This window comes from Salvia hispanica, chromosome 1 (assembly GCF_029641045.1).
Source record: "Salvia hispanica isolate PSC_SH4W2 chromosome 1, Shi_PSC_v1, whole genome shotgun sequence".
Taxonomy (NCBI): Eukaryota; Viridiplantae; Streptophyta; class Magnoliopsida; order Lamiales; family Lamiaceae; genus Salvia; species Salvia hispanica.
Genome location: NC_142692.1, coordinates 50,007,382 through 50,032,635, shown reverse-complemented (window position 1 = coordinate 50,032,635; position 25,254 = coordinate 50,007,382). Strand labels below are relative to the sequence as shown.

Below are 25,254 nucleotides of genomic sequence, written 5' to 3'. Positions count from 1 at the left end.
TGATTAATTACTAATAATAGTATAATCCCCTATTTATGCATGTCACCTTGTGCACGAGACATGTTAATTTTGTCTATTATTCCAATTTTTTTGGTGTCTCCGAATGGATTCAAATAGTTTAATATCAACAAAAGTTTCCTACTAAATCATGATTGCGACATTCAATTTTGACTATATCTAATTTTTTTCTTATATATATTTTTTTATCTAAGAGGTAAAAAAAAATGGTTTTGAAGTTTAACTTTAAGAATATTACGTATTCAAACCTTGATATTTGATGAATAATTATAAATTTTTTTAAATTTGTTAGGTTCATATACTTGTAGTTATAAAATGCAATATCAACTCATGTGTCATTATCTACTAACAAAACTAACAATATTGATTATTCCTTTAGTTATACACTTTCTTTTAAATTGAATAAAGAATACGAAAAATATTGTTAACACAAAGTCAATAAAATGAACTTAAACACATTATTTAAATTTAGATTTAGTTAATGAGATATAAATACAAGTTACATGTTTTATTTTTGCATATAATAAATGTACGATATTTTAAAAATACATAAACACAAAATTGAAATAAAGCCCAGCCCAGCCGGTCCGAGCTCACATGGCAAGTGGGCCTGGCCGAGCCGGGCTAAGCAAAATTTTAAAAAGCCCGGCTCAGTCCAGCCCACATCAGTCATGGGCCTGGACCGGGCTGGGCCTCAATATAGACGGGCCTCAGCGGGCCCTGGCCGGCCTAGGTCGGCCCGGCCCACTTGTCATCTCTAGGCAAAGCCATCCTTGGCAAGGGGGATGGATTGTTCCCCAATCAATTTGAAAATTGCCTGTGCACTATTATATATATATATATATATATATATATATATTCTTTAGCTATTTCATGTTGAAATGTAGTTGTGCAAATGGGTGTTCCATGCGTCTTCGAGGCTGGAGGTCTCAGTTTTCCATTTGATTCATTATTCTTCAATTGTTTGGTTTTGCTATTTTTCATGTATATATTTATATTCGTTTTCCAGATTTATTAGTGTAGCAGTTAATTGCTTAGCTGCAATAACTAATACATAGTTAGTAAAGGAATTGGATCATCCCAGCTGTGAAGACTCAGAGACCGTCCGATTGGGAGAATAGTGAAGATTAAATCCTAGCCGTAGGATTTAAAGTTGTTAGTTAGATTAGTTTTTCAATCAGCACTTTATAAGGATTTTGTAATCTGAGTAATCCAGAAGGTTTTTCCCCAATTCGAGCTGTAATTTCTCTTCAAGATTCAAATACAATTTCTCTCAATTTCCTTAATCATCTTCTACATTCAACTGTCAACAACAACTCCGATTCATATTCAACAAGTGGCGCCGTCTGTGGGAACGCTGGAGGTGCTGTTCTGTTCTTAATCGATTGAGCCCTAGATCGATTGTAATGGCTTCCAGATTTGAAGCGGAGAAGTTTACCGGCAAGAATGACTTCGGTCTATGGAGGATGAAGATTAAGGCGATGCTAATTCAACAGGGATTGGCAGAAGCATTGAATAAGGATGATCCGGCGGTGGTTCTCGACGACAAAGCCAAGAGTAAGCGGGCGGAGGTTCTCGCTAAGGCGCATAGCGTGGTGGTTTTGAGTCTTGGCGACACGGTCTTGCGAGAAGTGTCTAAAGAAACCACGGCAATGGGAATTCTCGCGAGGTGTGAGGAGTTGTACATGACTAAGTCGTTGGCTAACCGGCTCTTTATGAAACAACGGCTTTATTCATATCGGTTCACGGAGGAGAGGAGTATCTTGGAGCAGTTGGAGGATTTCAACAAGGCTATCGATGACATTGAGAACATCGACGTAAAGATCGGTGAGGAGGATAAAGCTATTCTGCTCCTGAACGCTCTACCGAAGTCGTATGAGTAAATGAGGGATGCGATCTTGCTCGGGAGAGCGGGAACAGTTACATTGTTAGAGGTGCAGACTGCCCTTAGAGCCAAGGAGCTTCAAAGAAGTGGTGATAAGGTGAGTGAGGCGATTCCAGAAAGTTTGAATATCAAGAAGTTTAAAGGCAAGAAGCCATTCAAAAAGGATAAAGAAGCCTCGAAGCAAGGGGGGAGTGATCAAAAGGAGACCCGTTCTTGCCATTGGTGCAAGAAACCGGGCCATTTGAAGAAGGACTGTTTCGCATGGAAAAGGAAGCAGGCGCAAGAGAGTGGCCTTGCAAAACCAAGCTCTGATTGTGTGCAAGAAGAGGAAATGCCACACGCATTGAATGTCATGGAGAAGGCGTGTGGAGAGCCTTGGATATTAGACTCCGGCTGCAGCTTGCATATGTGCCCAACGCTTGCGTTATTTGAGGAGATTTCAGAAACTCATGGCTCGGTGGTGTTGGGAAACAATCAAGTGTGCCAGATTGAAGGGATTGGCAAGATCCGCTTCAGGTTTGATGATAATTCTTCTGCTATCTTAAGTGATGTTAGATACATTCCTGAGGTAAAGAGGAATTTAATATCTCTGGGAGTGTTGGAGAGGAAGGGTTGTTCCTTTCACTCATCCGATGGAGTTATGGAAGTGAGGAGAAACGGGGCTGTGGTTATGAAGGGCAGGAGGAACGGAAGTCTGTATTATCTTTGTGGATCAGCAGTTAAGATCAGTGATCAGGTGAATATGGCCAAGGGAGAATCAACTGAGACTTGGCACATGAGGTTGGGACATCCAGCTATTGGGAGCATCAAAGAGCTGATGAAGAGAGAGGTCATCCCAGGAACTATTGAGTTGCCTGCCCAGCCTTGTGAGTAATGCATCATGGGAAAAGCTATGAAGTTGCCATTTCAGAAAGGTAAACACACATCTAAAGCCCCTCTTGATTATGTGCATAGTGATCTGTGGGGACCCTCCCCTGTGTTGTCTGTTGGTGGGGGGAAGTATTATATGACCATAATTGATGATTATTCTAGGAAGTATTGGGTGTACATACTTAAAGAAAAATCTGAGGCTCTCTCTAGGTTTAAAGAATGGTGTTCTGTTGTTGAGAAAGAGAAGGGTTGTGTGGTGAAGTGCCTTAGGACTGATAATGGTCTAGAGTTTGTGTCAAAGGAGTTTGGGTTGTTTTGCCAAAATAAAGGCATAAAGAGGCACGGACGGTCCCTCTGAACCCTCAGCAAAATGGGGTTGCAGAGAGGGCTAATAGGACAATTATGGAGAGGGTCAGATGCATGTTGTTGGCTTCAGGCATGGAGAAAAAATTTTGGGCAGAGGTTGTGGCTACTGTAGTGAAGTTGATTAATAAATGCCCATCTTCCAGTATTGATGGAGACACTCCAGATCTCAGGTGGTATGGTAGCTATGGAGACTATTCTCACCTCAAGACTTTTGGCTGCAAGGCTTTTGCATACATGAAGCAAAGCAAGTTGGATGCGAGGGCCTTGAGGTGTGTTATGCTGGGGTACCAACAAGGTGTGAAGGGTTATAGGCTCTGGTGTATAGAGCCTGGAAATCACAAGGTCTTGGTGAGCAGGGATGTGACCTTTGTAGAGTCAGAGATGCCATTCAAGAAGTCAGAAAAGCAAGCTCTGGATTCTCAGCAAATAGCTCAATTTGAGGTGGAGAACCAGGAGCAAACTGATGAGGAAGGTGTTGTGCAGCAGCCTGATCATGAAGAGTCAGAAAATGATGGTGCACAGCCAGAAATCACAAGCTACCAGCTGGCCCGAGATAGGCCCAGAAGAAAGAATGCAAAGCCTCCAGTTAGATATGCAGATTCTGAGATGCTATACTTTGCATTATGTGTGGCAGAGGAGATTGAATTTTCTGAGCCTGGCTCATATAAAGAAGCCATGAATTGTAGAGATAAAGATAAGTGGCTCAAAGCTATGGTTGATGAGATTGATTCTCTCATTAAGAATGGTACTGGGATTCTTGTGGATAGAATGGAGGGCAGAAAATTAGTCAGTTGCAAGTGGTTGTTTAAAAAGAAGATTGAGTCAGCTGACAATGAAAATATAAGATTTAAGGCCAGATTGGTAGCCCGGGAGTTCACACAAGAGCATGGTGTTGACTATCAGGAAGTGTTCTCACCTGTAGTCAAGCACACTTCAATAAGAATTTTGTTGGTTGTGGTTGCTAAGATGGATTGGGAGCTTGAGCAATTGGATGTAAGAACTGCATTCTTACATGGTGATCTGGAGGAGACCATATATATGTCTCAGCCAGAAGGCTTTGTCAAGCCAGGTATGGAGAACAAAGTGGGTTTGCTCAAAAAGAGCATATATGGCCTTAAGCAAGCTAGTAGACAATGGCATAAGAAATTTGATGACCATGTGTTGAGAAATGGATTTGTGAGGTCTAAATATGATGAATGTGTATATATAAAGAAGAGAAAGGGAGTTGCTATTGCTTATTTGCTGCTATATGTTGATGACATGCTAGTGGCAGGTGCATCAAAGTTTGAAGTTCAGAGAGTTAAAGATGATTTGAGCCTAGCTTTTGACATGAAGGATCTGGGTGGAGCCAAGAGAATTCTTGGCATGAACATTGTGAGAAACAGAGAAAAGAGTGAAATCTGGTTGAATCAAAGTGACTACATAACAAGAGTGTTGAAGAGGTTCAGAATGGATAACTCAAAGGTGATTGCAACACCTATTGCACAGCACTTCAGATTGTCTGTGGAGCAAGCACCAAAGAGCAAGGAAGAGAAACTGGAAATGCAAGCTTTTCCATATGCTAATGTAGTGGGGAGTGTGATGTATGCCATGATTGGAACTAGGCCGGATGTAGCACAAGCTATCAGCTGCACTAGCAAATACATGAGCAACCATGGGAAGGAGCATAGGCAAGCCTTGAAGTGGATCCTTAGGTATCTGAAAGGAGCAGGAGATATGGGGATCTTGTTCAAAGCTGGCAACTACAATAAAGAGGATGCTCTGATTGGCTTTTGTGACAGTGATTTTGCAGGGAGTGTGGATACAAGAAGATCACAATCCGGGTACATCTTTACTATGTATGGTGCGGCTGTGAGCTGGAAGTCAAGTTTGCAAAGTGTAGTAGCTCTTTCCACGACTGAAGCTGAGTACATTGCGTTGACATCAGCAGTGAAGGAGAGCTCATGGCTGAAAGGTATCGCTGCTGACTTTGGGGTGGAGCAAGAGGCAGTGCCTATAGGCTGTGACAACAATGGTGCTTTGAGCTTAGCAAAGCATCAGGTGTTTCACGAGCGCAGCAAACACATTGATGTGAGGCTGCATTTTGTGAGGGAGAAAGTAGAGAATGAAGGGGTGAAGCTGTTCAAGGTAGACACAGCTGTGAACCCAGCAGACATACTGACCAAACCACTGCCGAAGGAGAAGTTCGAGCTATGTTTGAAGTTGGTGGGTTTGTGCAAGCAATGATGTCTGGTATTTCATCTAAGCAATGAAGGTGGAGATTTGTAGCAGTTAATTGCTTAGCTGCAATAACTAATACATAGTTAGTAAAGGAATTGGATCATCCCAGCTGTGAAGACTCAGAGACCGTCCGATTGGGAGAATAGTGAAGATTAAATCCTAGCCGTAGGATTTAAAGTTGTTAGTTAGATTAGTTTTTCAATCAGCACTTTATAAGGATTTTGTAAGCTGAGTAATCCAGAAGGTTTTTCCCCAATTCGAACTGTAATTTCTCTTCAAGATTCAAATACAATTTCTCTCAATTTCCTTAATCATCTTCTACATTCAACTGTCAACAACAACTCCGATTCATATTCAACAATTAGTACTCTGTACTTTTGTTATTTCCTACTCATATTTATATTTTCTCAGTTTATATTTATTGTATTATTTAAATAGCTATATATACTATAAATTTATAAAGAAAATAATTTATGATAATTAATTAGCTAATTATCATTGAATTTAAAAATGAAGATATCACATGTACAAGGTATAATTTTGTTGTTTTTGTATTTATTCTACCCTTGTTTAATTTGTTGTTTCCATAACTTTACTATAAATTTGTAAAATTATTATCTCCCATTTAATTTAATTTGTTACTAATTTATATTGATCATTCTCTATTATCCATATCTCTAACAACCTTTTTGTCTATGTCACATGAGTTATTTGTAACCATAACAGTACCAAAAATACTCCATAATTATTACTTAATTGTCATTTGTCTCCCTCAATATTAAAACTTTTGCTTTGCCACTGTCTCCGTATACTAGATACGATAATTATACTAAGTGCATCCACATCTTAAATCTCATGTGCTTATCTTCGCTACCTACAACTTTATACATGAAAAAACCCTTAATCTTGACACTTAACCATATTCACATTTATTACTTTTTAATTATTTTTAATTATATATTACAATTAAAATATATGAATAAAATGAAAATTATAAATTTCATTAGATAGCTAAAAATTTTAGTCAGCAGGCCCATTTTCTAAAGAAATTTTAAAAATATTCTACACGTTATCAATTAAAATTCTGCATGTCATCAGAATTTGACTTTAGTTGGAGGCAGCAACTGCTGCATTTTTTTTATTTTTTATTTTAATGTGTAACAGTGTAAACAACTTCTGCAATTTGGTAACCAGCTGGTATTAGTTTCTGAAATTTCTGGCATGTAAAAGGTGGCCTCTTGTTAGCGTTTGGATGTCCCTAATTAACTTGTAAAAATTATAGATTGACGTGAAGAGCTTGAGATTAATAGAAGTATCCGATAGAGGAGAATAAACCCTAGTTGAGGTTCTAGGATTTGTAATCGTGATGAGATAATAAATTTAATAATTATCTAACTTCATGCGAAAATTGTCTATTAAATCTTTTATGTTTCACTTGGCTTAAACTAATTCAACTAAATTTAAATTTTCCTAAACAGATAGAATAACAGAAAAACCCTCCAATTGGTCACGAATTAGGGAAGCAAACACCATTATATTATTACCAAGTAGCAAGACAAACTAATTATGTCATAACCGTCACTCAAAACATACACAAGAAAAACAAGTTACAGTCTAAAAGCTAAGCTCAAACTATGTAGAGAAGAATGAAGAAATTGCATGTCTTCGATCAGTTGCCAGATTGTCGCAGCTTCGGACGGAATCTGCATCTGTGGGCCTGAGCTGGGCACAGACTTCGCTGGCGCCGTGCACCATGGGGCGTGCATGAAAGGATTCAACCGAGTCCACGGACTCAAATTTTGAATCTAGGTCAACCAAATAAAAAGTAATATATATTGTTTTTTTTAAAATATGTAAGTATTTATGATAATAAATTTGAGTTTACTAAACCAATTAATGATTACTACTACTATGTTATTTTTTCAAGTTTTTTGAATTACTAGTTATCTTTTAGTTATAATTCACACACACCACACTACTCCACACACATTGGGTGACTGATCAAACTCTAAATTATTGGTTGGACTTGTAGGAGAAACTTCTGACTATATACTAATTGAGTCGTGCTTGGTCATGATTTAATACAGATTGTTATAACTAAAAATCCAAAATTAGACTATACGACCTTTTCAATTTCAAAAAATTAGTGTCAAATAGTAATAAAATTTATAGTCAAACATCGCTTTGCTATTTTGGCATTTGTTTATTGGCTTGGCCACATATATTTTATCTTGTATTTTGCAATTACTGAAGAGTTTATCTCTTGACTTAGTGGTGAAGTAATTTCCACGAAACAGTGAATTAACATTCTATAGTGGGATTGGTAACGATGCATATATATGAAGATATATTGGAAAAAAGACTTTTAACTCTTGAAAAAAAACAAAAAAAGACAATAAAAAAAACAAAAAAACTTTTAATTCTCAACACTTGACTCATGTCATATCTTTGGTGACCACTGTTTCCAATGGCTTTCTCTTTCACTTCATCTTTCTACTTGAAAGAAGACTTATAGAGTCTTACATGCTCAAAAAAGTTTTCCAAGTGCAACCATTCTGCGCGTTTAAAATCACATACCCCAATAAATAAAATTTGTAGTAGTATTATTTTGCATTTCTCTCCTATCTCTCCCTAACGATATTTGTATGAACAACAACTTATTCGTAATTTTATAACATGTACGATAAGGTTAGGGTTAAAAATATAATAATTACAAAATTCTAGCTAATGCATAACCAAATAATCAAACACGGAGGTCATTTTCAATACTATCATTTAGGAAATTTTTAGATCGATTTAGTTCACAACACGGAAGGCCACTTTTAAATCGTTTTGGTTCATACAGTTTCATATATTTTGTACGAACTAAAACGATCTTAAAATAATTCAATTGCCAGCTAAAAATTACTACCAACGTATTTTTAATCCCATCCTTCTATTTTTTTTATCTAATGATTAAATTTGTTTGTAGTTATACATTCAATTTTCAGTTGTTTTTTTTATCACCATCACGTACTACAATTAATGAGAAAATATATATGCATATAAATTATAATCATCACGATTTATCTTCCAGTGTTCAGATTTTTAGTGGATAGCCTACGCATTACTATGTGTTTTCATTTTCTTTGATTTTGAGCACTACGCTACGCTAAGCTGTCCAATCATGAATTATGTTCAAATAATTTAAGAAATTGTATCAATTTTATGTTTACCTATTTATACCGCGAGAGTTGACACAATATGTAGTATCCCACAAATGCAATTCACTTCGAACATGATTTCTAATTTAAGAATAGATATCAAATATGTCCTTGTTGTTCTTTCACTTGTCTTTGTTTCGGGAGATGCACAAGTGAGGTGCATAAAGAGTGAGAGAGAAACTCTTCTTCGCTTCAAGGATGGACTCATCGATGATCACGAAATTCTCTCGTCGTGGCAAAGTGACGAATGCTGCGAGTGGCACAGTGTTGACTGCAGCAACACCACTGGCCATGTCATCACCCTCCGACTTAATAATGTTGGCTATGCTGACGGTCAATTGCAAGGTGAGATTCGTTCCTCATTGGTTGAGTTGCTTCATTTGAATTCTCTTGACCTCAGTCGGAATAATTTTGGATGCATTCCAATCCCGGAATTCATTGGTTCCATGAAATAATTACAACACTTGTCTCTTAGCAGCTCTAACTTTTGTGGGACCATTCCTCATCAGATAGGGAATCTTACCAACCTACAATCACTTGATCTTAGTTCAAATTATTTTTGGACCCTCCCTCATCAGCTATGGAACCTTACCGGTCTACAATCACTTAACCTTTGTCGGAATCATTTTGGGACCGTCCCTCCCCAATTAGGGAACCTTGCCAACCTACGTTCACTTGACCTTAGTTCGAATGATTTTCGGACCCTCCCTCCTCTATTAAAGAACCTTACCAACCTACTCTCACTTAATCTCGGTTCAACCATTTGAGTTCTATACCTACTTTTTTTCTTGATTCTGTATTCGAATCACTAGAAATACTGGACTTGTCTTTTAATCAACTCAATGGATCGATGTCAGATCTAAGAGGATTTCCTTCATTGATAAAACTGGATCTTAGGGGAAATAGTGTTACAAGTTCCATTCCTCTTAATATTGGACAACTCTCCAAGCTTCAAGTTTTAGATCTTTCTTTTAATTCTTTAGAAGGTTCAATTCCTCTAACCATTGGCAACATGTCAAACCTTCAAAGTCTATATCTTTCTTATAATTCTTTGAAGGGTTTAGTGACTGAATCCCTCTTCTCCAAGCTTGATAAGTTAAAGTCACTAGATCTGTCTTTCAATTCATTGATCTTGGATGTTGCCTCTGATTGGATTCCGCCTTTTGAGTTGAATAAAATAAATCTAGCCTGGTGCAAAGTAGGCCCATCTTTTCCAAAATGGCTCCAAACTCAAAGGAATTTGGCATACCTTAATCTCAATAGTACCAATATAACAGATGAAGCACCTAGGTGGTTGTGGAGTACGGCTTCTTCATTAAACTACTTATGTCTCTCTGACAATCAAATAAGTGGTATAGTTCCTAATCTCTCAACCACCTCCATTGAGAATATGGATCTTAGTTGCAATCAATTCTCTGTCCTATACCATTATTTCCTGTGAATGCATCACATATTCAGTTGAGTGGAAATAAGTTATCGGGTTCAATTTCATCTATTTGCAAAACTCCTCACGATGATCTTCAACACTTTGACCTATCAAATAATCAGTTAGCAGGAGAGGTTCCCAATTGTTGGGACAAAATGCCAAGCTTGAACTACCTCAATTTGGCCAACAACAATTTTTCTGGTGAAATTCCTCTCTCTTTTGGCAACTTACAGGAATTAGTTGCCCTCCAGATGCATGGTAATGGTTTTTCTGGTGAGCTGCCTTACAGTTTGAGACTTTGTCAATATTTGGTTATAATTGATATTGGAGGGAACAAGTTAACTGGAGAGATCCCCACTTGGATAGGGCAGTTGTCTAGAATGCGAGTTCTAAACTTTCGTGGAAATAAACTGCATGGTAGTATTCCTCTCGAGATATGCAGTCTTACTTATATTCAAGTTCTAGATTTATCGATAAACAGTTTATCTTCGATAATACCTGATTGCTTCAACAATTTCACTATCTTGGGAAGTGTAAGTATCGCTGCATATAATTATTATTGGCCTATTGGTACACGGTCCGGTGGTTATGAACAATGGGAGTATGAATATTCATCATTTCAATGGAAAGGCAAGGAATCAGAATACAAAAAAAATCTCGGGCTTCTCAAACTCGTTGATCTTTCAAGCAATAGATTGATTGGGAACATTCCCAAATCATTTTCCAATATGAGCTATTTAAATTCCTTGAATCTATCCAGAAATTGTTTGATAGGACATATAATTCCGGATATTGGTAAAATGAAGATGCTTGATTCTCTTGATCTATCATATAACCAACTCTCTGGCAAGATACCTACAAGTTTAGTAGAAATACAAACTCTTGGGGTTCTTGATTTGTCAAACAACAACTTGTTCGGAAAAATTCCTACGAGTACTCAACTCCAAAGCTTTAGTGCATCCACTTATGCCGGGAATGATGGACTCTGTGGCGACCCTCTGCCATTGTGCCCCGAAGATAGCTTGAGGCCATCAACCACTAATCCACGGGAAAACATGAATGAAAAAGATGACAACATCTTCTCATTTATGCAAGAAGTTGTCATATCAACGACTTTTGGTTTTATTTTTGGATTTTGGGGAGTTATTGGGTCATTCATACTGAAGAAATCATGGAGAAATGCATTTTTCGGTGTGTTGGATGCTACGGAAGATTGGTTCTACGTCAGGATTGTTGTGTTTGTGTCCAAATGCAAACGGAAGCTGAAATACTTATTCAGGTAACATCTACTAAATTCCATCAAATTGTTGCAAGTAACATAACACTTACTCGAATTAATTAGATATGTTTACATTACTTACATGGCAATCAAGGTTTCATTTTATGATTTTATAACATCTCCATTTTTTCAGCGGGGAAACTACATGCTTTTAGTGTTCAATCAAGGTTAAACTCATCACTCATGGATGAAGATCTTTACAAGTTCGTAATTTTTTTCCACTTTTTTTGTAAATTATGTCTATGTACTTTAACTTTATGCTTTTATTTGTGAACTTTATGTTTGGTGTGTAATTATTTCTTCTACAAATGAATGCTTGTGTTTTTATACTTAGTTTCACCGTGTTTGCATAGCAGAAAATGATACATATATCCACTATATTATCTGTAAATATTATATCCATACTGTTTAATCTTGGTCTAATATACCGTTTCGTGTATTCTACATAAATAAATAAACACTTAAATTATGCATGCCAATGCATATGTTACAACTCCTATATTCAATTAATATTGTCTTCTCTCTTAACACACTAAACTTCTCTTTCTTAATCTCTATGCCGAAAAAAAAAATTGTTTCTAAATACTACATTTATTATATTTTTCTTTCTAACTTTTAAATATTATATAATTCTTCTTTGCCTTAAATCACTTTACCTCATTATTGAAATTTCTTATGGAAGACTTTTCAACTAAAATTATTATCATAGTTCATTTATTATAAAAATAGTCGTTAGTGATGGTGATCGTAATAAATGTCTTGCCCTTTAAAACAAAGCTAAAGAAAAATTCATGAATTTTAAACTTGATAACATAATCTCACAAATTTAAATAGTTGTTGAATTTTTCTACCGGTGACGGAATATTTGCTAAGAAGAAGACGGTATTGCTGACGCGCCTTTGGACATTCCACCATGGACAACACTCTTCACACGGCTTCATCAATGACTTCATCAACTTTCTGCTTCCGTAACACCTTCAGGATGTCTTCGTCCTAGCTCTAATCGATGGACTCTAGCTCCGCCGTGAATGCCGCGCAGACCCACTCCTCTCCTCCGCCCTGATGTCTATTGATTTTTCAGAAAAATTCACATGCTCAATTCTGTATTTGAAAGGTCAGCGAATTTATCCCAAATCCGAAAAGTCAGCGAATTAAAACCTATATTCCGAAATCTCTCTAGGGAGTAGGTGTTATATGAATATTACAATGATTTAATAGCATTACTAAACAAAAAAAATCTTCGCAAATCAATTTGTATGATCATTGTAATGATTTATACAATAGGCCACAACTTACTAATTTTAGACTAAATCTAAATATAAAAAGTTTATAATACTATATTAAACTGGATTTTATGGGAACGGATCCCCCCTGTTGTGGAGAAATCACAGCATGAGCTACTGTGGTAAAAAAAAAACAGTGTCGTATTGTATATCAATTACCTCAACTTTTTCATTATTCAATTAAATGGTAGAATAACACGCGGTAGTATTCCTTATATATTTGATCAATGATTTAAGTAAATATTGCACTAGTCTAACATCCACACCTCCACACCGCTGCAAATCAAATCAAAATATTTAATAATTTATTGAGTAGTGATTCCTGAGTAGTATAAGTAATAGTACTAGTTTCTTGAACATAATCTTTTAGTAATTTAAGTTTTGTCGTTAAAGTAACTTTAACTAGTAGTACTATTATAAAATAATGTAATATCAGTAGATTATTTAAAACCACACTTGATTAAAGCATATTGATGGTAATAAGGAATTATTAATTTCATTTTTAAATTGTTCTAGACTAAAAATTTATAGAATTTGAAAACTCAATTTATATACTCCTATAAATTTAGTGATAATTTATATTAAATCACAATTTTTTGTTGAATTTTGGCTAATTTCACAACTTAAAAACTCGAAATATAACATTTCATTTTTTAATTGTTTTGTGATTGTGAAAATTGTAACTAATACTTCATCCGTTGCAAGATAGTTGTGACATTTCTTTTGGGTACAAGATTTAAGAAATTGATGTGTTAAATGTTAAAGTGAAGAGAGAAAGTAAGAAAGATGAAGAGAAAGTAAATTTGATAGAAAATAATTTTTTGGCAAAAAAGGAAATGAATCAACTACCTTGAGACAACCAACCCGAAAAATAATAAGTATGACTTAATTACCTTAGGACGGAAGGTGCATATACAATAAAAAAATATGATAGTAAGAGTATGATTTTATTTCAATTTTAGAATTTAGCAAAATATTTTAAAATATTAATTTAAATCACTTACTATTAACTCTCAGTTATAATACTACACTAAATAAAATTTAAAGAATAATACAAAAGGAGTTTTAATTACGTTTTGAAATTAATTTTTAGTGTAATATTAATATATTATAATTATAATTGAAATAGGCTTTCAAGCATTGATACAAATTTGATTTGTAGTGGTGTGGAGGCGTGGATGTTATATTAGCGCAATATTTACTGAATCATTGATCAGGTTTGTGTTAAAATGACAACACCTATTAAAATGATACGGTGACACCATATATCCAACAATATTATGAACGCTACACAGCAATATTATAAACGCTACACAACAATCTATAGATTGCTGTATAGCGTGTTGGATATTGCTGACCAAGAAAAATTATTGTATACAGTGTTGCATATTGCTGGCCGAGATTTTACCCCTTTTTTATCACATGACAACTTATTATTCGTCCATGTGTACAAATGATTGGCTATGAATGATGATATGATGTTATTTTAAGAGGTGTTATCATTTTAACGCACCCCTCATTGATCAAATATATAAGGAATAGTACCGCATCAAATGTTATACTACCACGTTATCTTTCTTATTTTATCAATTACTACTTATTAAAATTTTATACTACTGTACTCTCGATCAACTACTACATATTAAAATTTTGTACTACTATTATTTATAACTTTGTAGGAGTATAAATATATTATGTACACTATCAAAGAAGATATTCCTTCGTTGTTGTAAAATTGAAACAATTTGACAATTGAATTGTTTAAGCTTAACACGTGCATAATTTATTCTGAAATCCAAGTGAGAACGCCATTGGTCTCAACAATTTAGCTCCAATTCCATCAATGAAATGATCTTCTTTTCCGATTGATTTCTCAGTGTGTAGGAAATCATGTGCGGAATTTTCGCCTACTTGAATTTCAACCTCAGCAGAGACCGCCGCTACATCTTGGAGGTTTTGTTCAATGGCCTCCGCCGCCTCGAGTACAGGGGATATGATTCCGCCGGAATTTCCATCGATTCCTCCTCCGATGCTCTCGTCTCTCCCGCGCTCGTATTTCGGAAGGAAGGCAACATTGAATCCCTCGTCAAATCTGTTTACCACGGTACTCTACTTTTCCATTACCATTCATCCTTCAATTTTTTTTACTAGTACTGTAGTATTTTTTAACTCATAGTTGTGGGATTGAGTTGCGGCTTTAGTGTTTATGCAAAATTTAGAAACCGAGGCTCGAGGAATGTGATCGGTTATATTGTCATGAGGATCACTGCTGTTTGAGTGGAGTGGTAAATCAACTGCTTCTACTCTATGCCTTTGATGATTAGGTGTACGTTAGTTCGTTTAATTGGAGAGGTAAAGGTAAAATTACCGAATGGAATAGATGATATGATGGGAAATATATTCAACTGGCTGAAGAGATTAAAACTCTAATAGACTTTATGTACTAAGAAATTGTTTAAGATCACGTGCTTGGAATGTAACTGATAACCTTTTGCTTTAACTTCTTATGTTTTATAGTTGAGTAGAAGTTCAGTTCCTCCTCCGAGTTATAGTCTGTTTTTCTTACTGTATGGTATAGGAAACTCAGGCAAAAAGGTCAAGACCAAGCTTTGGAAATCGGTATTAAAATGACAAATGGACTGCTTTTATCTAACAGAAAATTATCCTCTGTTTGATACTTCGTAAACTGGAGAATCATCCCAGCATTGTGGTTGTGAGCTGAATTAGCTCTGCAAATGATCAATGATAAGGGCTAGGTTTTACCTTCATAAGCTTTACAGTGATGTACTTATATAGTCCATTCATATTGCCAAGCCAATTAATCTTTTACAAAATTTCGCTTCTCCATTGGAGAATGCCTACAACTTAAGATGTTGGAATGATCAAATGTACATTGCACTGCATTTCTGCGAATTCTGGATCTTACAGCCCAGGGCTTGCATTGGTGATTTTGAGCGGCAAATTATGTTGTCACATAGTATAGTACAACATGTAGTGGAATGCATTCCTTTCATTTATTTTCCATCTTGGTCGATGTCCATTGTTCCTTTTACCTTCCCTTAGTGATGATTATTATTTATATTGTCTCAGAAGTAGCTGCTACCGATTTGAATTTAGAGGAGTCATTCTCAGTTCATGCTGGAATAGCACACACTCGCTGGGCTACACATGGAGAACCAGCTCCAAGGAATAGCCACCCTCAGACATCTGATTCAAGAAATGAGTTCTTAGTTGTTCACAATGGAGTTATAACGAACTATGAGGTTCGCTTGCTTTTTAATTTTTCCCATTTTTCTTTATTAGTTGTTCTTTCAAATTCATTTATAGCATGGATGTAGTTGTTGCTGCAGCTTTTGCTATCTTTACAAATCATTGTTTGGTATAAGTTCTTACAAAGTCTAATGCAGCAACATTTTCATGCTGCCTCTTCTTACTTCTGGAAGCAATTTTCACGAGAGCAATATATTTTGCATTATTTAAAAGAAAAGAATAAATAAATGGTTCGCAGCAGGGGCTGTTCTTAATTTAAAGGTGTTAAATTTGATATTCTCTTTCAGGAACTTGGTAACGATTTTCACTTGACATCAACAATAATTAATAACTAAGAAAGCTACCTAATGAGCTTACTTCTTTTGGTTAAAGTTGATATTTGCTGGATGAATTTCTTGAAATTTATAATTGAAGTGTCATGTTTTTCTTCCACTGTGTGCCTAGATTTAATTGACGGACTGTTGTATGTTCTCTAGGTGTTAAAAGAGACACTAGTTCGTCATGGTTTCACCTTTGAATCTGACACTGATACAGAAGTCATTCCGAAGCTTGCAAAATTTGTCTTTGACAACGCAAATGAGGAAGGTATCTTCTTGCAACTATACATGGACTAGTGATGTAATGTGGCTACTCTTCTGTGCCCTATGCTGCATAGCTGTATATTTATTACACAATGTTACCATCATACCAGACATATACTTCCCTAAACTATAAATTCAATAAGCTCAATTGAACACTAAAGTGTTATTCTAGGCATTTTATATTAAATTACTTCTTTATTATAATCAGAGGTTTCCTATTTTAGCTAATAACTTCTCCAGTGATCACATCATCTTCATGGGGAATACTGAGTGACACAAGATACATCCCTTGTTTCAGAGTCTTAGGTGTTACTCGAACTGATTAATTATTCTCTACTATATCTCTTTCTGTAAGTAATTTTTTCATATGAGATCTTCTGTTATTAGATTGGAAATTTGCTAATGCAAGTGTATTGTGTAGGTGACAAGCGTGTCACATTCAGTCAAGTTGTGCTAGAAGTTATGCGGCATCTGGAAGGAGCATATGCATTGATATTCAAAAGCACGCATTATCCGAATGAATTGATTGCTTGCAAACGTGGTAGTCCGTTGCTCCTTGGTGTAAAAGTAAGTCATAATGGGTGGCTCTCTTGTACCAGATACTCTATAAGATTACCAGTTAGGTAATTAAGTATTTTTCTTAGAAGCTTCTTGAACCATTTCTTTCCACTCTGTCCCTTTAAAGTGTTTATACTTGTTATTCTGCTTTATTAAACTTGGTAAATCATGTTTATTTGTATTTTTATTAACTAGTTCATTGTCTTGACTCCCATTCTCCATATGACTCATCCTCATGACAAAAGAATCACACAGGACTTACAATGTCATTGTTAGTGGGGGTAGAAGTTTTTCACTGTAGAGTGGTTGAATGTGTCTTTCTTGCGAGAGACAGAGTGAGAGAGAGGTCCAAGTCTTAGTTGGAGACTGCGCTTCACCCAACCTTGTCTTCTATCAATGGAATTCAGAAGCATAGCATCTCGTATTTTAGAGTTGGTGTTCTCTGGACTCGTTGATACCAGTATGCTAATTGCTAAGGCTGCTGGGTAAATGGTCTGGTGGTCCTTTTTAATTTTAGAAAGCAGGTAACAAAGTTTCATTATATAGATCAGGATGCATCTCCTTTCAGTTTTATGTAGTGACTAGTAAGGGTATATTTACATATTGTCTGGTCCTTGTTCCTTACTCATCTCCTCTTAGAATTTAAGTGTCCATCTGCACCCAACCTGTGACAGTTGAGGGCAAGGTGACTGGAAATTCAGTGGCGTATACAACTCCTTGGTTGAGATGTATTGCCTTGTGTTCATCTGCTGACTGTTTAGTTCAGCATATCCAAACTATTATTTGATCTGTTGAATAATCTCATAACTTTCTCTGAATTTTGTATTCTACAAAGCTATATGCTTTTTCTGAGGCAAGACGTGAACACAAATACACTTGTTTTATGAATGGTGTTCGTCTTACGGCAGGAGTTAATAGAAGAACCCAGCAGAGCATCTTTTAATGACACAAAATTTCTTTTAAGCAATGGGCAACCAAAGGAACTCTTTTTGTCGAGTGATGCCAGTGCTCTGGTGGAACACACAAAAAAGGTTTTGGTGATTGAGGATGGTGAAGTTGTTCATATCCAGGTACATTACCATATTAATGGATTATGATATCCTCTATTGTTGAGTTAATGATGTCCCTTACAATTAACTGGCAGCTAGCTTGGAGTGTATTATGCATTAAAAATTTTATAGAAGAGCAAATTGTCACCCTGATCTTCCATTCATCTTTTTGTCTGTTCCTTTTCCTCCTATTTCATTTCAGTGAAGAGATGAAGAGAATTTTTTAATTCTTGTTGAGATCAAAACCAATAGGGGTATTATATTTCTTCGACATCATTCAAGCAGTTATGAAACTTCAATGATGCAACACTATGAGTCTGTGACAGAGTTCTAATTCTTACAAAAATCTTTATTTATTAGAACCTACGTGTCATTGATTGTCTTAGAGTTTTTCCAAGTATATTATGCAAAACATAATGGTATGATCTATTGCTGTTAAGTTAAATGGTAACGGCCATAGGGCTCCGTAAGGGAAAAGGGAGCCTTGGGGGGTTGGGGTGCATCATACCTTAAGTTACAAATTTCATCGAGATGTTTGCTTAGGCTATGAATTCCCTTATTAGTAAACAACTATATTTCAAATTTCAACTTTTGACATTTGAGGATCTAGAGGTCATAGATTGTCAACTGCATTATTCTAATCGCTACAAGTTATCTAGAAGAAACAAAAGGTCTTCTAATTTCCGGTTTCTCTTTCTGGAGAATCGTTTTTCCAGATATTGGTTGTAGGATTATGTAGCTTTCTTCTAAGCCTCTTTTAAGGAAGAATTACATTAAAGTCCCCCTTTGGCCTCACTGTTATTGGTTTCTATGGTTATAGGATGGAGGAGCATCCATTTTCAAGTATGAGAATGCTATAGAAAAAGGTTGTGAAAAACTAAAGCGGCCAGCTTCTGTCCAACGTGCACTCTCAGTTTTGGAAATGGAAGTAGAGCAAATAAATAAAGGGAAATACGAGCACTACATGCAGAAGGAAATTCATGAACAACCAGAATCTCTTACAACAACAATGAGAGGGAGGCTTATACGTGGAGGATCATGCAAAGCAAAGAGTGTACTCTTAGGAGGACTAAAGGATCACCTCAGAACCATAAGGAGAAGTCGCAGAATTGTCTTCATTGGTTGTGGCACAAGTTATAATGCAGCTTTAGCTGCAAGGCCAATTTTGGAAGAACTTTCTGGTCTGTCCAGTTCGTGAGATGTATACAATACATATATTTTGTATGGTTTCGTTGATTCCATAACTAATTGATTCTATCTTGCAGGTATCCCTGTAACGATGGAGATTGCTAGTGATTTGGTGGATAGGCAGGGGCCAATATACAGAGAAGATACAACTGTCTTTGTTAGTCAATCAGGGGAAACAGCAGATACATTGCAGGCATTAGAATATGCGTTAGAGAATGGTGCCTTATGCGTTGGCATCACCAATACTGTTGGCAGTGCAATTGCTAGGCATACACACTGCGGAGTTCACATAAATGCTGGTTGTGAGATAGGAGTAGCTAGTACCAAGGTAAGCAAAAACTATAGACTTTTCTTCTCATTTCCTGTCTTTACGGTCACCACATGACAGTTGTGTTATCTTATATTAAGTACTTCCACTAACAGGCATACACAAGCCAAATCGTTGTCATGGCTATGTTGGCTCTGGCAATTGGAGATGATACAATTTCTAGTCAAGGAAGACGGGAAGCAATAATAGATGGCCTATTTGATTTGCCGAGTATGTTTAAAATTTTGCTCATGCCACATGTTACATTAATTGAAACTGTCATAGAGAAATGTGTCGTGATCATGATCCCAGATTCCATAATATGCAGATAAGGTGAAAGAGGTTCTCAAACTCGATGAGGATATGAAAGATCTTGCTAAATTACTGATTGCAGAACAGTCTCTTCTTGTCTTCGGGAGAGGCTACAATTACGCAACTGCATTGGAAGGTGCCTTGAAGGTAAAAGAAGTATCACTTATGCATAGTGAAGGAATACTTGCTGGAGAGATGAAACACGGTCCCTTGGCTTTAGTTGATGAGACCCTTCCAATAGTTGTTATTGCTACCCGTGATGCTTGTTTCAGGTTAGGCTTTTCCTAATAGAACAAGTTATGTTTCCGCAATGCAACTCTCAATTCCATCATATTAAATTTAGACTTAATTTTCAGCAAACAACAATCCGTTATTCAGCAACTTCATGCTCGGAAAGGTAGACTTATAGTGATGTGCAGTAAAGGTGATGCAGCATCTGTCAGTGTTGGTGGATCTTGCCGTGTAGTTGAAGTTCCTGTTGTTGAGGACTGCTTGCAGCCGGTGATCAACATAGTTCCTCTACAGGTATCATCCTCGTTCTTTTATATTTACAAAATACTGCTTGATCGCTTTCTTCTCTCGGGCGCCATGAGACGATGCAGTACAACTTGAAGCTTTACATTTGTTCTTGCGCGTGTCTTGTGACTGCAGCTATTGGCATATCATCTGACTGTTCTCCGCGGATACAACGTTGACCAGCCACGAAATCTTGCAAAAAGCGTGACAACACAATGAGGACGGCTGCCTGGCCCACATGATACCTGAAATATTCTAACCACGAGATGCTGTGTTGCTTCAGTTTTTTAGTGAGAAAATCGGGTAGGATAACTGCTGCTTGTGTTTAGCTTGTCCATACATGTGCCTCGACTGATCGTCCACAGAATAGGCCATGTTTGGTAGGGGTGATAACTCATCTACGGATGGAATTTTATGAACAAAAATGTAAAATTTCATCCCTAGATGAGTTATCACCCCTACCAAACATGTCACATTGTCTAAAACAAATTTTGTTTTACATGTATAACTGGTTGTATAAAACTTGGTGTCATAATAGCAAAAGATGGTTACTTTTCTTGGTTTGATTTAATATTCCAGAGTGAAAAATAGTTGCTTGGGCTGAATTATTCCAAATTTATCGAATTATGTCCTACCTATTGCACTTTTTTATGTTTGTTCATTAATGCTTTATCTTGTCCAATCAAATCATAATAAGTAGGTATTTTAAGTAATGATGCACGATTCAAATTTCAAACTATTTGAGAACTACGCCAAAACAAACTTAGAAACCGATTGATAATTGATATTAAAAATGTTGCTTATGACTGAGAATTCATTACAAGAAAGTAGCATCTAATTCACCAACTGTATATTGAAGATTAATCCTGCTTCTGCGATTCAGCTTCCTTTCTCTTTATGAGCTTGATAAAATTATGCACTATGGTTTTGCCTTCAGTAGATATGATGCTTTCTGGATGGAACTGAACACCCTGCGCTTATCCAAAAATAAAACAACAGTCAAACCTATGGCATCGGACTTTCCCTTGTAATATTATCTGTAATGTAGCCAAACGAATGTTACCTGTATATGACGGTATACTTTGTGACGAGCAGCCATCACCAACCCATCTTCAGTCCACGCAGTTATCTCAAGGGCATCATTCGGGAAACTATCCCGTTCAATCACAAGACTATGGTACCTACCAGCAGTAAAAGGGCTGCAAAACAATTGTCAAAACTCAACACACTTTACTCACCAATCGTTTGATAAATAGACATCAGAACTGTAAAAGTAATAGATAAGGAAAAATCAAAGACAGGGGTGAACAAGAAATGGCAATTACAATTATACAGAGATAATAAAGAAAAGAGACTTACTTCGATAAGCCTGCAAACAAGCCATCTTCCCCGCCCTCATTATAGTAGACAGGAGAACTTTTTCCATGCACAACTCCAGAAGGGGATCGCACAATTTTCCCTGCAAAGCATAGTGTCATTAGGGAAGGGGAAAGCAATAAATTGTAAGCACATATGGAAACAAGGGATATCCAGCAAATATGATGCCTGAAGAACACTGCCACATGTTGTTAAAAGGGACATTATTAATTTTGACCTTAATGGGAACCATGTGCGTGAAAATGGAATGATACCTGGCCCCTAGCTAATCCTCAGACCAGTCATTTTGTTTAAATAAGTGTCTACATTCTAATGCTTGGCTCTAGAGAAAGAAAAAGGTTAAGCATCAATCTCGTTCATTATTCATATAAGAGAAGAATAAACAAATCACTCAACTACTCAAGTTATCAAATGGATTTATGCATGTGTTCCTTGCTATCCATCATCAGATATTTCAATGCCATCCTAATCCTAGGGAACTTACAGATTTTAGCTCATAAAACCCCTAGTAAACAAATATCTTCTTTTCTCTCCCTTAAAGACCACCTACATTCATTTTTTCCTATTTCTAGCCCAAAGGAGAATATGGACTCGTATAATTTTGTACTGGGAAATACAAAGTTACCTCCAAAAGCTTCACCGATGCATTGCAATCCCATGCACACGCCAAACAAGGGTACAGTTGGTCCAAGATCCAGCACCGTCTGTAACGATATTCCTGAATCTTGTGGTGTACCTAAAATTTTCAAGTGAAGTATAATTATTGTATAATTAATTGACAGTAAAATATTAACACAGATGGACTTAAGACAAATAAATGCTTACCAGGTCCAGGTGATATTAAAATACCTCTTGGATTTTTCCTACAAAGACAAATAACATACTGCTATTAATCAAAATTAACATTTCTAATTGATTTTTTTTTTCTCTAAACAATGGTATGAACATACTTCGAAGATTGCACTAACAAATTATAAGACTTCATGGCATGGTTTTCATGTAAATAAAGAGCACACATATCAAAACAATGCAGAGATTCTCACTTTACTCCCTAACAGTTATAGTCTCCTAATTATCAGCTTCACTTCCAAAAATATGGATGTGAATACTTCAAATGTCGAATCAAAGTATTTGTTTACTGCAGCTTTGCCAAAAGATACTTCTAATGTCAGATCAAAGTATTTATTTACCCCAGTCCTAGAAGGTTTAGGACGTTCTTCTTAGTAATTAGCCATGATGTAGATATTTGAGGAAAATGAATTTAGGATTGCAATTCTATACTCTGTCATTTGCACATCTAAAGTCTAAACTTATTTCATGCATTAAATGTTAAAAAGAAAATGTATACATGCTCATACAGAGAACACACGGTAAACACGAATAATTAATGATAACCACTAACAAGGTAAGAAAAGGCCTTAGGGTCGGGCCGGTCCCTAACCCTAGCACTGGACGGCCTAGGGTTCGGTAGGGTGAGCAAGAAAACCATTTTTTCTTAAGGGACAAATGCTAGGGTTGAGGGCAAGTTCCTTTTTGACATCCTGACCAATGCACATTCGACACATAATTATGAATTTATGGACAATGGCATCAACCTATTTAAGATAAAACATACAAACAATCAAGTAGAGCATAATTGACTTCATTTCAACAAGCGAATAAAGTACACTACCTACACGCAATCCACAAATAATTTGGCTTAACAGAATTGCCATATGCACTTTACGATTTACGCAAACAAAACAAGATTTGACGGGGGAAATGACACGCGTAAAAAAAGGCTCATATTTTGGATTTTGTCTGATAAGCCCTTCATGATAACAAAAAAGCAAACCAACCACCAAAATTTGCCAAAACAAGGAAATCGAAAAACGACACAAGGTTCGTTTCAGTTTTGATCATAACAGAAGTTGTGAACTCAATTACTCTCCACAGAGCAAGAAGACAGTGTTAGCATAATATTAATAGCATCTCAACATAGGATGAAAACGAACAAAACTCAAATGTGTATCGAAATGCTCTATCAATGGAACGTAACAACATACGAAACATCTATCAAATAGCAAAAGCAACACCTAACTATCACCACAACACAAAATCAAAATGATCAAACACCATAACTATTATTCATTAAAATAAATTATGTAGGTGGCTGGGATAAAACATTGAACAAAATAAAATAAAAAGGAATCTTACTCTCTAAGCTCATCAACAGTGAGCTCATCATTTCTGTAAACTTCGAAATCACAACCTAGCTCTCCCATATACTGTGCAACACAACAAATTAAAAGGAAATGGAAACATTATTTCACATTACTCAATGTATTTAAGAACAACGAATCGGTAAAAAATCAATAGAGAAATGAAACTAAACTTACTTGGCAGAGATTATACGTGAAGCTGTCGTAATTGTCAATGACGATGATAGGTTTGGGTGGCGCTTTCGGAGTCGATGAATTGGCGGCGGGCGCCTTTTCGGAAATCGCCATAGGCGATTTAGGAGAAGTAGAATAAGAGAGTGTGTGGCGATGAGCGGTGGTGAATCTGAATGGCTGGGCTACCGGAAGTGAGGGGTACTGGTTTGACAGAATGACGGAGGATGACTGCTTGATTGATGCGGAAGGGGCGGCGGCGATGGTAGCCATGGCGCGGCGGCGATGGAGATGGAGAGGGAGGGTGCTAGTGCTATTGCTACTGAATCTGAGTGTGAGGATTCATATTTATAGTGCGTATTTCTATAAAGGGGCAAATGCATTTAATATGATTTGCTATTTTGGTGATGATTCCTTCCATTGTTGTAACTGGCAAGTTCAAATCTTTTTCTCCATTGATTGTAAGTTGTAACTGAAAAAAAATGGAGTGCTATTAATTCGACCATGTAACTGAAATTTATTGATGAAGTCAAATTAGGTTTAAGAAGAAAATAAGAACTTTGATAGAATCTTTACCTAGACTTGAAATACGTCAATGGATCAACCCAAGAAGTGTGATCGAGCGGCACACGACTAGTTTATTTGGTGAGGAATTAATTTATACTTTCGTACGGAATAGTATTAAATTCTTAAACTAGCTATCTTCTACGTCGAGATACCTACAAATTAGTACGGAGAATGATCACGGAATGTACCGATAAATACACTTTATTTAACAAATAAAAAAAAGTTAGAGAAGATAATGAATTTAATCATATCTGATTAATTTAATCTTAAAAGCCACTGCACAGTAGAAGATTAACAATCCATTATTGCAATAATATTTCCCTATCAGTTTTATAAGAAAATATTAGCATATCTGCATTAAAGGCGACTCTACTTCTTATCCTCAAAAGTCAAAAGAATCTTAGATTTCTAGTCACCTTCCTATAATACAACTCTTAATTAAAATATCTATTTCTATTTTCTATCTCATTCTCATCTTATTTTTCCAACCATTCTCTTATTCCATCCGTTGTTCTATAGAAATAGGATAGATTTAATTTCATTTTTTGGTCGTTTCATGATAATAGATCATATTTATATATGGAAACACTCTCTCTCTCTCTTTTGC

At 36.2% G+C, this 25,254-nt stretch overlaps 2 protein-coding genes and 2 pseudogenes across 4 annotated transcripts; 3 read left to right on the top strand and 1 right to left on the bottom strand.

Moving 5' to 3' along the window:
• Positions 1-8,636: 8,636 nt before the first annotated feature.
• On the top strand, positions 8,637-9,329 carry LOC125220453 (receptor-like protein EIX1; annotated as a pseudogene).
• A 71-nt stretch (positions 9,330-9,400) lies between these two features.
• On the top strand, positions 9,401-11,574 carry LOC148934069 (receptor-like protein EIX2; annotated as a pseudogene). The gene is made up of 2 exons (XR_016134705.1): positions 9,401-11,267; positions 11,401-11,574. The product of XR_016134705.1 is annotated as a receptor-like protein EIX2 (transcript).
• Positions 11,575-14,273: 2,699 nt separating this feature from the next.
• On the top strand, positions 14,274-20,902 carry LOC125218324 (glutamine--fructose-6-phosphate aminotransferase [isomerizing] 1-like). 2 transcript variants are annotated; one of them, XM_048119975.2, is made up of 11 exons: positions 14,274-14,654; positions 15,641-15,813; positions 16,297-16,405; positions 16,823-16,968; positions 17,868-18,029; positions 18,829-19,189; positions 19,274-19,524; positions 19,620-19,734; positions 19,832-20,087; positions 20,172-20,340; positions 20,467-20,902. In XM_048119975.2, exons 1-11 carry the CDS (start codon positions 14,441-14,443, stop codon positions 20,548-20,550), a joined length of 2,040 nt encoding a protein of 679 aa, XP_047975932.1. In that variant the 5' UTR covers positions 14,274-14,440; the 3' UTR covers positions 20,551-20,902. The 2 variants fall into 2 exon arrangements, with proteins under 2 accessions (XP_047975932.1, XP_047975933.1); XM_048119976.2 differs by lacking the exon at positions 14,274-14,654 and adding an exon at positions 16,626-16,707 and having other exon boundaries at positions 15,678-15,813.
• Positions 20,903-21,091: 189 nt separating this feature from the next.
• On the bottom strand, positions 21,092-24,554 carry LOC125218996 (anthranilate synthase beta subunit 2, chloroplastic-like). The gene is made up of 7 exons (XM_048120832.2): positions 24,087-24,554; positions 23,905-23,975; positions 22,534-22,571; positions 22,334-22,444; positions 21,691-21,790; positions 21,395-21,530; positions 21,092-21,302 (listed from the first exon to the last, which is right to left on the bottom strand). Exons 1-7 carry the CDS (start codon positions 24,351-24,353, stop codon positions 21,192-21,194), a joined length of 834 nt encoding a protein of 277 aa, XP_047976789.1. The 5' UTR covers positions 24,354-24,554; the 3' UTR covers positions 21,092-21,191.
• Positions 24,555-25,254: the final 700 nt, after the last annotated feature.

What these genes read in the sequence shown, in the direction of transcription:
- LOC125218324 (XM_048119975.2), top strand. Translation starts at nt 14,441, where the DNA reads ATGTGCGGAATTTTCGCCTACTTGAATTTCAACCTCAGCAGAGACCGC. An exon ending in AATTTTGGAAGAACTTTCTG is followed by an intron (nt 19,190 to 19,273) that starts GTCTGTCCAGTT and finishes TCTATCTTGCAG; the next exon opens with GTATCCCTGTAACGATGGAG. An exon ending in TCAACATAGTTCCTCTACAG is followed by an intron (nt 20,341 to 20,466) that starts GTATCATCCTCG and finishes TTGTGACTGCAG; the next exon opens with CTATTGGCATATCATCTGAC.
- LOC125218996 (XM_048120832.2), bottom strand. Translation starts at nt 24,353, where the DNA reads ATGGCTACCATCGCCGCCGCCCCTTCCGCATCAATCAAGCAGTCATCC. An exon ending in TCACGTATAATCTCTGCCAA is followed by an intron (nt 23,976 to 24,086) that starts GTAAGTTTAGTT and finishes TGTGTTGCACAG; the next exon opens with TATATGGGAGAGCTAGGTTG. An exon ending in TTTAATATCACCTGGACCTG is followed by an intron (nt 22,445 to 22,533) that starts GTAAGCATTTAT and finishes TGAAAATTTTAG; the next exon opens with GTACACCACAAGATTCAGGA.